We start from the raw sequence: 15,767 nt of genomic DNA on the forward strand, positions 1-15,767 counted from the left end.
CAAACTATAATATTTTTAATGTAAGAAAAATTGGAAGATACAGAAAAGTAGACATATTTCCAGATCCCATCTGCAGGTAACCCTTTGTTACTGGTGTGGTAAAAATATTCGCTCCAGATTTTCTCATCTCACTTTTTGAAAATTTAGATTCACAAGGGGATACCTTACAGAATTATGAGGATTAAATATAATAGTATATATAAAATACTTGGCATGGTGCCTGGTTTGAAGTAGATGCTTAATAAATCTTAGTCACTTTTACTTTAATGTTAATTAGCTGTGTTCTTAAGGCTTTATTGTTTTTTTGTGTATATATTGCTTTTTGTTATTCTTTTGTGAATTCTATTTATGGCATTGCCAATTTTTTTTTTTTCTCCTTTTTGGGTGTTCACATTTTTCTTGTTGATTTCTAAGGGGACTTTAGTGTGCTATGGATAGTTGCCCTTTGTCATATGTTGCAAATAGGTGTCATGTAGTGAAAGCTACATCTTTTCCTTAATTATTTTCTTTTAAAGTAATGCTTGGGAAACCTTCACTAATCATGATTACATAAATATTCATTTTTTTATCTTCTTAGGGCATTTTTATGCTTAGTGTCTAAGCTGTCTGGAATTTATGTGTGTTGATTATATGAGGAAGAGATCCAACTGCTTTTTCCCTGAGTCATTATCCACATGTCCAAACATTTATTAAATAGTCCTTTTCTTACTGATCTGAAAACACCTTCTTAAAAAGCTTTGTGTTAGGTTTTGGACTCGTTTTGCTTTCGGAAGCCTGAACAACACTATTTTGATTATTGTAACTTTTATAGTAAATTTCAGTATCAGGTAATAAGTTCTCCTAATTTCTTCTGTCTTGAAAACTTCCTGGCTTCTCTAAAATTTGTTTTTCTAGATAGACTTTAAAATCATTTTACAAAAAATTCTTAATGCCTGGAAGTAATTTTGATTTGAGAATGGGATAATTTGGAGGAGAATACCATATACCTCCTCATACACCCCACCCCCTACTTCTACCTTTTACCCATTTCCCCTATTATTACCATCTTGCATTAGTGTGGTATGTTTGTTATAATTGATGAGCCTGATATTGATATATTATTAACTAAAGTCCATTTTTTACATTAGGGTTCACTCTTCTTGTTGTATATTCTCTGGGTTTTGAACAATGTATAATGTTATGTATCCACCATTGCAGTATCATACAGAATGGTTTCACTGCCCTAAAAATTCCCTGAACTTCACTTACTCATCCCTGTCTCCCTCTCCCCAAGTCCCTGGCAATCACCAATATTTTTACTATCTCCATAGTTTTGCCTTTTTAGAAAGTTGGAATCACACAGCTTGTAGCCTTTTCACATGGCTTCTTTCACTTACCAATCTGCGTTAAAGGTTTCTCCATGTCTTTTCATGACTGTAATATTTTTAAGCTTTTTTTTTTTTTTAAAGATGACCAGTAAGGGGATCTTAATTCTTACTTGGTGTTGTCAGTACCATGCTCTCTCCCAAGTGAGCTAACCGGCCATTTCTATATAGGGATCCGAACCCGTGGCCTTGGTGTTATCAGCACCACACTCTCCCAAGTGAGCCATGGGCCGGCCTTAGCTTTTTTTTTTCCTTTAATAAAGTAACTTCTCCAGTCAGTTGAGGTATTCAGATTTCTCCTGTGGATATAGTTGAACAGTATATATAGTTAGCATTGATTAGAAAGTGATTCTGCCCTGAAAGTGAATATTTGCACCTGCCTACACACTTAAAATTATGAAAATATACTACAACAGCACATAATGGAGTTGATTTTAATGCCAGGCAAATAGTTTTAGGACTTAGTTTAAGATTTGCGCACTTGTCTGACTTTAGGCTCTATCATAAGGAATGAGAGCAGTGTTTAGATCTTGTTAGTTACTCAACTTTCAAACAGGTATTTCCTACTCCCTTTTAAATCTTCTGGGTCAGTTTAATTGAAGAATACTCTGAGACTGCAAGTTGAGCTGTTCAAATTCCATATTGTTTGCACTATTTACCTGTGTGAATTAGAATTTTATTAATACTGAGCAACAAAGCAAAATACATGGATGTCTTGGATACTAGGGTTGAAATGAGACTGTAAGTGTAATTCATAACCTTAATTTCAAGTGTTTATAAAAAACAGCTGTGCATTTTCATTGACTATAAAATTAAATATACATTTAAACATAAGCTTTTTAATATATTGCTCTTATCCAGCTTATGCATTGATGTTCTTTTGCTTTTTAAACTTCTGAAGTTTGATAATGATGGAACCTATGTTACCTATATTATCACTTCCCACACAAAGATTATTAACATATCTAATTATTGCCTTAAGGCAAAAGATTGTAAAGGGCCTTCTGAGTCTTCAAGACTTTAATCTTCATTAAAGTATTCTCAGTTTATGTTACATTTAATTTTTTGTTCTTTGGAAATGTTGTAATTAAAATATTTGATTCAGTAGAATGCATCATCCTGATCATTCCAGTTAACAAATAATGACATCCTGAATTGTAGGAATACTGGTATTTTCCCCATTGTTAATGTTAGACTTGTCAAAATAATAAGCCAGTAAACAAAAACACATTATTTATGAATTTTAACCAAAATTATGAAATTGCTCATTGATTAAAAAAATACATTTCAATATTTGTTGATAAAAGAGTGAAATATAGGCATTTCTAAAGATGATCAAGATATAATCATCAAGATCAAAATTGTTAACTCTGTAGAAGCCCTTTTATTGTGCCATTTCAAATGCATTTCGCTGAAAGATTTGATGGTATTCTAGAGGGTTGTTGTATTAGATAGAAAAAGAGACACATTGTAGAAGAAGACAGTGCCACAAATACCAATAAGGGAGTTGAGAAAATTGTATGCTGCGTAACTCCTATTTTCTTTGTGAGGTTGGAGGTCAGCCGAAGGCTAAGATGCAATTAGATAGTCATCTCTTGGTATCTTCAGGGGATTGGTTCCAGGGCTTCCCTACCTCCTACTCATGGATAGCAAAATCCACAGATGCTCAAAGCCCCTTGTATAAAATGGTGTAGTAGTTGCACATAACCTATGCTTCTGTATACTTCTGTAGCATCTCTAGATTACTTATAATACCTAATACAATGTAAATGCTATGTAAATTGTTTTTATACTATATTTTAAAATTTGTTTTATATTTTATTGTATTGGTTTCCTTAAATATTTTTTTTCCTCGAATATTTTCTATCCGGTTGGTTGAATCCACGGATATGCAACCCAAGGATACATAGGGTCAACTATTTCAGAGTGAGGAATGGAGACCAGGGACAAGTAAATGATTCATCATCAGAAGGCCCTGGTATTAGTAGTGTTGTGTTTTATTGAATATCCTGCTGTTTAGGGCAGGGTAAAAACTGCTCCATCAACAAATGGAACCTATGTTTAGCTTGATAGTTCTGGGGATGCTTATCATGAATATGACCTGATTTTAAGGGATCTTCACTTTTATTAGTTAGGGCTTGACTAACTACAGTGTTAACTACTAACTGCTTTATTTAGCTATCCGATCTAACCTGCCTTGTATAACACTTCTCATAAATGAATTTTTTAAAAATATAATTTTCATTAAATGGTTTTTTCTTGCATTGAATGTCCTTTATAGTCTGTTTCTGTCCTATGTTTTTTAGCCATTTCTCTCATTATTTTTTTAATTTTTTTTTTTTGTCGTTTTTTCGTGACCGGCACTCAGCCAGTGAGTGCACTGGTCAGTCCTATATAGGATCCGAACCCGCGGTGGGAACCTCGCCGCGCTCCCAGCGCAGCACTCTACCAAGTGCGCCACGGGCTCGGCCCATTTCTCTCATTATTTTAATGCCACCTCATTTCTGATATTTTTATCTAGTATTTAGATAATTGCTTTTAGAACAATTTTAATAATAGTAGTGAGTATAGGCATTCTTATCTTGTTCTTGACTTTAATGTAAATGCTTCTAGTGTTTTACCATTAACTATTATATTTATTGGTTGAAGGTTTGAGAGATTTCTTTTTTTACTGTTAATGTACATTCTTAATGAAGACCCTTTGATAAGGAACGTTTTAAAATCAAGAATATCACATACCTTTTGATATACATTGAGGTCTCCATCATATACCATTGTCATTCACTTGCTCCCCTTCAGCTCCCTGCCTATAATGCCTACTTTTTTCTCCTTTAAGGCCTAAATTACATCTTGCCTTTATAAAAAGATTTTTTCATTCAGTCTCATTTCTCTCTATTTTGAATTAAGTTTCATACACTTTGGTAATTTTCATTTTGTTCCTCAGATTTACAAGTTTCTGAAAGGTAGGATTATATGTAGCCCAACCCTCTTTTATATTCCCTAGAATGAAACTGGGAATATAAATAGATGGTCATCCACTCCCACCTACCCCTTTTCCCCTCGTTTTATAGTGAAAATTTGCTTTACATTTTATAAATGTCTCAAACATCTTAATACATGACAATTGTATTGGCTGTTCTTATTGTACAAACTGACTTTTCCTTATGGGTTTTTTAAATAATGCAAAGTAATTTTTATAGGACTGTATTCTAAATAGATCTCACAGTTAAATAGAATATATCTTATATAATTACTGTAGAGCCATATTAAAGTTAGAGGAAAAGGGAGAAAATGTTTTAAAACTTTTTAGTTGGACTGAAGAACTGTGGCAAAATCTCCCTCTCTCTGGAGACATAGCTGACCTCTGACCCATAGTAGGTCATGCATTTTAAAAAATGTCAGTATATATGTATCAGTAATATATGTATCAGTAACTTAAAACAATATAATTATGATTTCAGCCCTGTTAGTCTGAAGTCATAGCATACCTTCAGTTACTTTAGTTTTCAGTAAAGTTATTTTTCTTAACAGCTTAAAAGGGTAAAGAAGAAAACACAAACAAGAAAAGAGGGATATCAAAACTGAACTGTTTAGTGACTATCCTCCGCATTGTGGTTCCATTACTCAAAAGATTTACTCTAAAAATGAGAATGAACAACAATAATGCATATATGTTTTGTTCATTTTTTTTGTTTTGTTTTTTTGCTGCTGTGGGGTGGAAGGGAAGGAGGTAGGTTAAATATCAGAATGTTACTTCACACTCAGTAACTGACAGGCTAGTACCAGGTACGTGTTCTTTTGCTTAATAGTGAAGATGAAAGTCCACTCACCCTGACTCATTTCATTCTCCTTTACTTCATCAATGCCATGGATAAGTAGTCATCATAATCTATTGCTGGACTTCTCCTTGCCCCAAGACAACTCCTAAACTCACACCTCCTGGTGGTCATTGTAGTTAGATGAGCACGAACCTGAGATGAAATTTTGTCATTGTTTTATAAACTTTGTCACCAAACATGTAACCTTTGTTAGCAAGAAAGAGAACCTGTCCCTGATATTGTCTTCAAACCTCAGTGTTCCTCCCCAGTGTTAATACTGTACATGCTCATTTGAAACCTTATTGTGGGGTGGAATATTGAGGCTGCTTGAAGTTCTGAAACTGCAGAGACCTTTTAGTAGCCAGAGTGCTTGGACGCTTTTTAGATTTAGCTTATTTGATTTCTTTCAGATCTTTGTCATTGTTGTCCATTTTCATTTCTTTGAAACTCTTCTTCACTGGCTTGCTGACATCTCTCTTAATTCTCTGACTTTACGTTACTAGGCTCCTTCACTCTCTCACAGTTTCTTAAATATTGGTATCTGACAGGGTTCTGTCATTTACATTCTAGTCTCCTTTTTTTCTTCCCATTATACATCATTTTTCCAAGTCTCTTTTACTGCCTACATATTTTGAATCACTACTACCTACTTGCTAATTTTCTCAAATTCTTTTCTTACCTCAGATCTCTCTTGAGTTTCTGACTTCTATATCCATCACCTCCTATATCATATATCTTTACTTAAATATCTTATAACTACTTCAAGTCAAAAGATTTAAAACTAAGGGCCAGCCCGTGGCTCACTTGGGAGAGTGTGGTGCTGATAACACCAAGGCCACGGTTCGGATCCCTGTGTAGGGATGGCTGGTTAGCTCACTTGGGGGAGAGTGGTGCTGACAACACCAAGTCAAGGGTCAAGATCCCCTTACTAGTCATCTTTTTTTTGGGGAGGGGGGGATTTAAAACTGAACTTTATTTTATTTCTACCAGAACTTGCCTCCTCTCCTCTTCTCCTGTGTTTCCTTTCTAAGTAAGTTACCACCATCCACCAGAAACTTATGAATCACCCATTTCCCCGTCTCTCATTTCTAGTCAGTTACCAAAACAGTAAGGCCTAAGTGGTCAAAAGCGTGAATTTCTGAGTCAGACCTGGTTTCAAGGATTTGTATGTGGAGCTTTTTAAAGAGCAGTATAAATATATTTTTAAAACATTTATGAAGAAATATATATGGAAATATATAAAAATGGAACAGCTCTAGTTGAAGGAGGAGGTGTAGCGATTGGAATTATTATCCTAAGTTAGTTTACTACTTGCTAGTTTTGTGACCTCAGAAAAATCAGTCTGCCCATTTATGACATTAGGGTAATACACTCTGCTACCTAATTTAACAGGATGGTTTTAGGATCAAGAGATGTGAATGTTGTTTTTTAAGTCGGATTTAATATTTTATAAAAAGTATAAATGTAAAACACATTTTTTTTTTTTTTTTTTTTTTAAAGATGACCGGTAAGGGGATCTTAACCCTTGACTTGGTGTTGTCAGCACCACGCTCACCCAGTGAGCAACCAGCCATCCCTATATGGGATCCGAACCCGTGGCCTTGGTGTTATCAACACCAGACTCTCCCGAGTGAGCCACGGGCCGGCCCCATAAAGCACAACATTTTGAGGTACTGCTTTATACACTTTTGGAATCATCTACATCTTTTAGTTAATCATGTCTGCTGCACATCTTTACCAAGTAAAGATGGTGAAGGGACATTCATAACTGCTGGTAGGAGCATAGATTAGTACAAATCTGGGGAGTAATTTGATGGTAGCTATTAAATTGTCCTTAAAAATCTATGTATCGGGCTGAGCCCGTGGCGCACTCGGGAGAGTGTGGCACTGGGAGTGCGGTGGCACTCCTGCCGCGGGTTCGGATCCTATATAAGAATGGCCAGTGCACTCACTGGCTGAGTGCCGGTCACGAAAAAGACAAAAAAAAAAAAAAATCTATGTATCTTTTGACTCAGATGTAAAGAGGTTAGAAAGGCTTTATCTATATGGATGTTTAAACAATATTGTTAAAAATGGTGAAGAATTAGAAAGACCCTGAAATTCTAGCAATAGATGATTGCTTAAATATAATTTGGTATATTTATATAATGGAATATTGTTTGAGTATTAATATATATGATGTTGGGCTGGCCAGATAGCTCAGTTGGTTAGAGTGCTGTCTTGTAACACCAAGGTAATGGGTTCAGTTCCCTGTACTGGCCAGCTGCCGCTGTGCTCCCCACCCCCAACAAAAAACTATATCACATATTACATATACATGGTGATATAAAATATGGGCATAGAAAATTGTATGAGAAGACTGTACTGAAAGGTTAGTACTGGTAATTTCAAGGTGTTGGGATTTTTTATCTTTCTTTTACAAAAAGATGTCTGTTAAGGTCATAAGTTGTTATAATTTGTACATATGTTGCACATACATATTATCTGTTATATGAGCTTCAGTGTTAGGAGCTGTGTGCTCTGTGTTCAGGCTGAGTTTCAGGCATTAGGACTTGACCTTGAGATAGGAGTGGAGCTAGGTTGGAACATTAAATATTTACAGGTACTATATATGATTTGTTTACCCTTGACATTTTCCCCTTTATTCGTTTGATAAAAAAAAAAAAAGAAAAAAAAGCTAAGAAATAGATGTCTTTTAGCTTCTTTGTTTTCCTTATTATTTTGGGATATTCTAACCAAAGGGAAGTTTATTTTTGTTGAAGGTTTATAGTATGGACTTTGACATTTGACAACACAAATTGTTTGATGGAATATCCTGAGGGAGCCATTGCCTTCTTATTTTGTATTGACTTGGAAGGCCCAAGTAGAACTACTTGGTGAAATTAAAAAGTAAATTTCAGCTCTGTAGAAAGAAGATAGTTCTAAGTGAATTTAATTAGTCATTAGTAGAACGGGCCAGAAGGTACAGGCTGTGGTATGAGCAGCACACAGACACAGACTCATAATAATATTAAGTATTTATCTTTCCCCATCCCCTGTGTCTGTGAATATGATGTGCTAACCCTGTAATTATTATACTTTGATCTTTGGCATGCTAATAATTACTCAGTATATAAAATATTTGCTTTAATTCCCTGTTGTCTTTCTCCCCCCCACTTTTGGTTTTGTTTTTAACATACTGTTTTTTTTTTTTTTTTTTTTTTTTTGTGACCGGCCGCACCAAGCGCACCGGGCATCTCTATATAGGATCCGAACCCGCAGTGGGAGCGCTGTAGCGCTCCCATCGCCACACTTGCCACGGGGTCTGCCCAACATACTGTCGAATTAAAACTTAGTCCCACCAGTTCTACATTTCTATTAGAGTTTTTTTATTTCATAAAGCATTAGGTGGGCAATGGCATTGCCACTTATATAAGGATATTCAATAGGAGCATAATTGATAGTAATAAAAGCATGTGTTTCTATAATGGAATACAATATAATTTCCATAAAAAGAAGCAGATTAACATTTCTTGATAAGGAACAATAAGATTAAGTGCGTGACACTATGTGTTTATGTGACATTCTGTGTAATCCGCAGTTTGTTTTAAAAACAAGTAGTAATTATCTCTAGAAGACTGTAGGTACGTGTGGTATTATTTTGTTGGTTTTTTTTGTTTGTTTGTTTGTTTTTGTTTTTGTTTTTGCTGCTTGCCCTTGACTTGGCGCAAGGCACACTGCCTTCTAATCAAGTGAAATAACTAGCCAGGCCAGGTATGTGTGTTTATAGATGTAGGTTAAAGTGGTTGCCTCAGGGATGGAATATTGGAGATCAGTGGTAGGAGAGACTTTATTGTATCCTTATATATTTAAAATTTGTTTACCCTTGCATATATATAAACTTTTAAATTATTTAAATTAATTTGTAATGTTTTAAAGGAAATCCCAAGCAAACAACTATTTCTATCATGGTGGGAGTTGAGGCTCAAAAAAATTGGGGAAATATTGAAATACCTTGGGAGGAAGGTAGTTGATTTTCCCTTCTTTGAAAGAATATAAGGCAAACATGAAAAGGCATCAGCTAATTTAGCTTCTCTAGACTTAGAATTCTAATTCTAAATGAATGTCTCATTCTGTGATAGTATGCTAAGTTTATTGCTTGTGCTCTTTTTTCACCCACTCTAATAGTTTAAAGTTATTTATAAGAAACACTTACTATAATTTTATAGAAACATTTCTCTACAAAACTGAATTGCAGTTGAGTATGTAACAAGTAGTAAGGGAAGGATAAATGTAAACATTAGCAAACTTGATGATTACAAATTGATATCTAATTATATAAGCTATATCTTGATCTGTAGAAGGTCCACACACTGTGAAACTTAGAACTAAAAGCTTAAGAGTTAGATAATATTATGGATGTATTGTGACAGGGGCCAAATGTTCTAGAGGCTTTTGGGAAAGGATGTCCCTTTTTTTTTGAAATACTGTGTGATTTGGAAGGAAGTACTCTGAGTGTCATCAGGCTTATGGGATTTAAATAAAATGTTATTTCTTCAAAATAGAAATGAAATTTATTTTTAGGAGTCATTTGAAATTTTTTATTTTTCAGAAATCGAGCTATAGCAGATTATCTTCGTTCAAATGGCTATGAAGAGGCATATTCAGTTTTTAAAAAGGAAGCTGAATTAGATATGGTATGTTTGACTTTTTACTATTATTTATAATATAGTTAATGAGCGGACTTTACTCAAGTATCAAGTTTTACTTAACAGTCAACTCAGTTACTTATAGATCTTGTCTTTTGTTATTGTGGTACCTTGACATTGAACTTGATTTTCACTCCCTTTTTTTGTATAATCAGATTTAGTAATGCTTGGGCTTAGAGATGAGTGGTCTCTATGACTTGAACTGTCGTAATTAAGCCATTTTTTAAAGGTTGCCATTTTTTAGGGCCGGCCCCGTGGCGCACTCGGGAGAGTGCAGCGCTTGGGAGCGCAGCAGCGCTCCCGCCGCGGGTTCGGATCCTCTATAGGAATGGCCGGTACGCTCACTGGCTGAGCGCGGTGCAGACAACACCAAGCCAAGGGTTGCAATACCCTTACCGGTCACAAAAAGACCAAAAAAAAAAAAAAAAAAAAAAAGGTTGCCATTTTTTAAAGGTTCTCATTTTTTCCTCTAGAATGAAGAATTAGATAAAAAGTATGCTGGTCTTTTGGAAAAAAAATGGACATCTGTTATTAGATTACAAAAGAAGGTAACTAAGTCTTTTTTCCTTGAAGTTAGCTGTATTCAGTGTGTTGTTATATACACTTCCTGAAAATATTAACATAAATAATTCTGCATTAATTAGTAATTATATATAATGTTTAAAAGGCAAATTAAAATACATTTCCTATGCTTTATGAAAACTTTGACGTAGAACAGATTATTGCTCTTACACATTAACTCATGCATCCTGGGATGCTGACTGGGTTGAATCTGTGTAGTCCAACTTTGAGGAATCAATACTGAAAGAACTTGTTTGTGCACCTAGAAGGGAAGAACGCATGGAGCCAGTGTGATGCTAGGAAAAGAACACTAAAGTGTGCTCTTAGACAAGTCATTTTCATCTCTGAGCTTTCACTTTTATCTGTAAAGTGAAGGCAACAAATAATATTCCAGTCCTAAAATGTATACTTTGTAGGCAAAGGTTAGAATAAATAAATAACATTATTGTAATGAGTTCATCCATATGAAGTTCTTAGAAAAGTGCTTAGCATGTAGTAGATGCTCAATAGATATTAGCTTCTGTTATGAATATTAGTATATATAATATAATATGTGGTTTGGAAAGAATTTACTAAGAGTAGCTAAGTTCACTGCTCTTCCTCTAACTCGTAGTGGAAGACTCTTTTACCAGATATAAATTGAAATTTTTCTTTGAGTTAAGTAGTTAAGATGGTTGTATTGAATTTTTCTGTTTTTAGTTTTGTCACACTTTAGATTTGGTGGTATATAAAACAAATCATTTTCATTTAAATCTGACAAATGCTCTGCAAATTACTGAAAGTTTTTCTAGTCTTCTGCATACATAGATGCAAAATAAAGGCAATTTTTAAAAATGTCAGATATGCTGTTTTTATTGGAATCTATCTATACATAACTTTGTGTTCTTTCTTAAGGTTATGGAATTAGAATCAAAGCTAAATGAAGCAAAAGAAGAATTTACGTCAGGTGGACCTCTTGGTCAGAAACGAGATCCAAAAGAATGGATTCCCCGTCCACCAGAAAAATATGCATTGAGTGGTCATAGGAGTCCAGTCACTCGAGTCATTTTCCATCCTGTGTTCAGTGTTATGGTCTCTGCTTCAGAAGATGCTACGATTAAGGTAGTTTTTGTTCAAGGTTTTTGTTAAAGTTAATTGGGTAAGAGAAACAAAAATATCCTGAAAATGAGGACCTAAGCAGAAGGACAGGAGGGACTCTGAAACTGCCCATGTAAGTGATTTGATTCTAAACCTTAAAGACAGAGTTAGAATAAAATTTCATTGTAGCTCATGAGAGGCATCTTGCCAAATAAGTTTGGCAATGAATTTGAGAAAATGTGATGTTACTAATTTAGTGTTGGGCAGTAGGTCACCTGTGCTTGAATAATTTTTGTTCTTAGAGAATGAAAAATATGTGCCTTACTTTTAAGCAGAGGTGATATATGAAAATATTGGTTTACAAAACTAGTAGTTCAGGGGGTGGATCTATTCTGCAAAATAATTCAATAGAGGGTTTTTTAAATTGGACTCCTTGATGGTTTTTTGGGGGGAGGGAGGGGGTTGGCCGGTGCAAAGATTCCAACCCTTGCCCTTGGAGTTAGAACACTGAACTCTAACCAACTGAGCTAACCGGCCAGCCCTTAATATTGGCTTTGTTTCCAAACTAAACAGTTTTCTCCAGGAGTGTGGGAATATAAGAACTTTTCATTTTATAAGTCATGTGTTTCTCTCTCATATTTGAATTTTTCCACAGTAAACATATATTTTAATATTGTATTTTTTTAAATAGGAAAAAGTTGGCTTTGTTCCAGGCACAATAAAATGACAGTTGTATAAACCACCTACAGAAAGATGAGATAGTTAAAATATGTTATGTTTAGGTAGATTTCTCTATTTTAAGGCTTACTTCAGTTTAAGTTCCAGATTTTAAGTTTCATTTGTAAAGGTATAACTAAAAAAATGTAAGTAGATTGTATATATCAAATAGCAGCAGTCCAGCATAAAATGCAGACATGAGGGATATTTGACTACATTTAACCAGTTCTTCAAATTAAACATTGTTTTACATTTTCCTTATGTGGTTTCTTTAGTTTCTAAATCAGTGACTTTTACCTGGTGGGCTGGCATTCCGTGGGGATAGGCTATAGAGTCATTCTAAGGAAGTCTTAAATTCATAGGTGTGTTATGTATTTCTGTGCTGAAATAATTATATGCCTAATACATTAATACATTACTACTTTTTTTCAAATGTAGGTAGACCTGTGTTTAAGTTATTAATTTCATGATAGTCTTTTGACAATGTGTACTAAAAAACTGCAACTGCTATCATGAAATGTAGGGGTGGAGGTAGATATTCTTGAATAGGTGGAAAACCTAGGCTTAACTGTTGATTTTTGCAGCAATGGTATGAGAGCATAAACAACTATAAATGTGCCATCTTAAGATGTATCTGTTGTCAACTTTAACATATTACAAGTGGAAGTGTTGTTTTTTGTTTTTATTTTATTTTTTATTTGTTGCTTGCCTCCTTGCATGAGATACAAATGGGAGTTTTAAAACTTTCATTTGTAATCATATTGCATATCACAGCAACTACTTATAGTTTTCACTTTTCATTTGGTCTTTATTTAGATGGGTAGTTATTTCCTTAGTGAAAAGCAGTTGTATATAGTTTTAACTTTTTTGATTAAATTTATTTTAGAAATATCTTTCTTAGGGGCCTGCCCGTGGCTCACTTGGGAGAGCGTGGTGCTGATAACACCAAGGCCACAGGTTCGGATCCCTGTATAGGGATGGCCGGTTAGCTCACTTGGGAGAGTGTGATGCTGACAACAAGTCAAGGGTTAGGATCCCCTTACTGGTCATATTTTTAAAAATAAATAAATAAAAGAAAGAAATACATTTCTTTGTTTCTAATGAATCATCATTAGAAGTTGTCTTCCTTTGGACCTCTTATTTCCAGTTATCTACTATCATAAATAATGTTCTTCTGTTCATTTTTATACATAAATCTTTTCATCATAAATTACTCCCTTGGGTATTTTGTGGCATGCAAAAACTGTTCCTACTCTACTTCTGTGCTTTTTTTTTCTCTAATTGTGGTAAAACTAGGTTATTTTTAAATGACAACTGTGATAGAGCAACTTTTAAAAAAACTCAAAGGTGAACATCAAGAAAGTGTTTTGTAATTTTGTAACTATCTTGGGTGAAGTGCTTGATATGTTTAAAACTCAATTTTCTCATTTATGGGGGAGGTGGATTAAAAATGTCATAAAATTCTTTAGCATAAAATAATGTATATGTGATGTATATAACAGCACAATGCCAGGTGGATAGATGGTAAGGGCTCAATAAACTAGCTAATGTTAGTTATTAATAACAAAAATTAGAAATTGTGTTAATATTAAATAATTTCTTGCTTACATTTGGTAAATTCCATAGGTCTTTTGGAGCCATTCAGTTACATTTGTATCATCAATATTTGAACTATAATAATTTAGGAAAATGATAGAAGATATATATTTGCAACAGTTCATGACAGTATTTTTAATTACATCATTTAAATTTGTGAAATATGGGGCTGGCCCATGGCTCACTTGGGAGAGTGTGGTGTTGATAACACCAAGGCCACGGGTTCGGATCCCTATATAGGGATGGCCGGTTAGCTCACTTGGGAGAGTGTGGTGCTGACAACAACAAGTCAAGGGCTAGGATCCCCTTACTGGTCATCTTTTAAAAATAAATAAATAAATAAACGTGTGAAATATTATTTTTGGTTGTCATTTAGAACTAATTCTTAATAAAAAAAAAAAGAAGAACTCCAGAAAATACGGTCAACTAATAAGCAGAGGAAGGATTGCCAACTTTAATATGTAAAGAATTCAAACAGATTTGAAAAGCAGTAACATCTCAGCAAAATGGACATAAGACAGGAACAGACAGTTCATGAAAGAAAAAAACAGTAGCTCACCAATAATAAAAATTTTGGCTTGCCTAACAATAGTAGAAAAAATGTAAACTAAAATTACCATATATGTATATATCAAACTGCCAAGATATTTTGCCTTGTGAACAAGAATTTCCAATGGTGGTAAGAGTTTGATGAAGCAGGCATTCTCATTACACTTGATACAATCTTATGGGAGAGCAATTTAGCAAAGTATAAAGGGCTTTAAAAGTTTATACTTTTTTTTTTTTTTTTTTTTTTAAAAGATGACCGGTAAGGGGATCTCAACCCTTGACTTGGTGTTGTCAGCACCACGCTCAGCCAGTGAGCGAACCGGCCATCCCTATATGGGATCCGAACCCGGGGCCTTGGTGTTCCCAGCACCACACTCTCCCGAATGAGCCACGGGCCGGCCCCTAAAAGTTTATACTTTTTGACCCACCAGTTCTTTTTCACCATCACTGTTTCACTCAAGTATTGCAAAACGAGGACAGATTTTTTTCAGTATTTCACGATGTACACCATAATGTTTTCTATAATAATGAAAATGTTTAGCTAACAATAGGAATCTCTTTAAAAGTAATATTTGCTAAGTTTTTAATGGCATGGAAAAATATGGTTAGAAGCAGAGGGACAGTGGGGTAATGAAATAAGTACACACAGTTACTATACTTAGAAAAGGGCATAGAAAAAAATGGAAAAACCATGCCATTGGTAGGATAATGTATATTTTTATTGCCTTTATATCAGTACATTTTAGTTTTTTATTAGGAGCATTTATTACTTTTATAATCAGACAAAAGGTAAATATCAGAAATACTTAGAAAATAAAGAAAATATATAATTCTTATGATTTTCTTATAATAAAAATAAAGAAAAAATATAATTCTTATGACTCACTTGAAATTTATAAGCTAACACTAAAATGCCCTGTTTGCTCACCATTTATGAAGAGATTAGAGGTCATTTTCTGGTTTATTTATTTTCAAGAAAATGCTTAGGGCCGGCCTGTGACTCACTTGGGAGGGTGTGGTGCTGATAACACCAAGTCAAGGGTTAAGATCCCCTTACCAGTCACCTTTAAAAAAAAAAAGAAAATGCTGTAGTGTTCTTTGATGAATGCATGGGAAGAAACATAACTGAAACTTTGGAATGAACTTCAAGATCATACCTTATGTATTTTTAGTATGTAACATAAAGAGTTCGTCTTAATTCTTGGTGTCAAAATTAGACATTAACATATCAAAAAGAGACAAAGATATTACAAGTAAAAAAAAAAGTACAGACCAGTATCATTCATGAACATACCAGGGTGCTTCACAAAGTTCATGGAAAAATAGAACTAAAATATACATGAATTTTTCTATGAACTTACTTTTTGAAGTACACTTGTAGATACAATATCCTTAAT

At 34.2% G+C, this 15,767-nt stretch overlaps 1 protein-coding gene across 7 annotated transcripts in view; it reads left to right on the forward strand.

The window, feature by feature from the left end:
* Window positions 1-15,767, forward strand: part of PAFAH1B1 (platelet activating factor acetylhydrolase 1b regulatory subunit 1) — a 77,207-nt gene that overhangs the window by 47,458 nt on the left and 13,982 nt on the right. For all 7 annotated transcript variants that reach the window (XM_063112735.1, XM_063112731.1, XM_063112733.1 and 4 more), the window contains 3 exons: window positions 9,774-9,858; window positions 10,344-10,418; window positions 11,326-11,532. In XM_063112735.1, coding sequence (XP_062968805.1) covers window positions 9,774-9,858; window positions 10,344-10,418; window positions 11,326-11,532 — 367 coding nt within the window. The remainder of the gene's footprint in view (window positions 1-9,773; window positions 9,859-10,343; window positions 10,419-11,325; window positions 11,533-15,767) is intronic.

This window comes from Cynocephalus volans, chromosome 10 (assembly GCF_027409185.1).
Source record: "Cynocephalus volans isolate mCynVol1 chromosome 10, mCynVol1.pri, whole genome shotgun sequence".
NCBI lineage: Eukaryota > Metazoa > Chordata > Mammalia > Dermoptera > Cynocephalidae > Cynocephalus > Cynocephalus volans.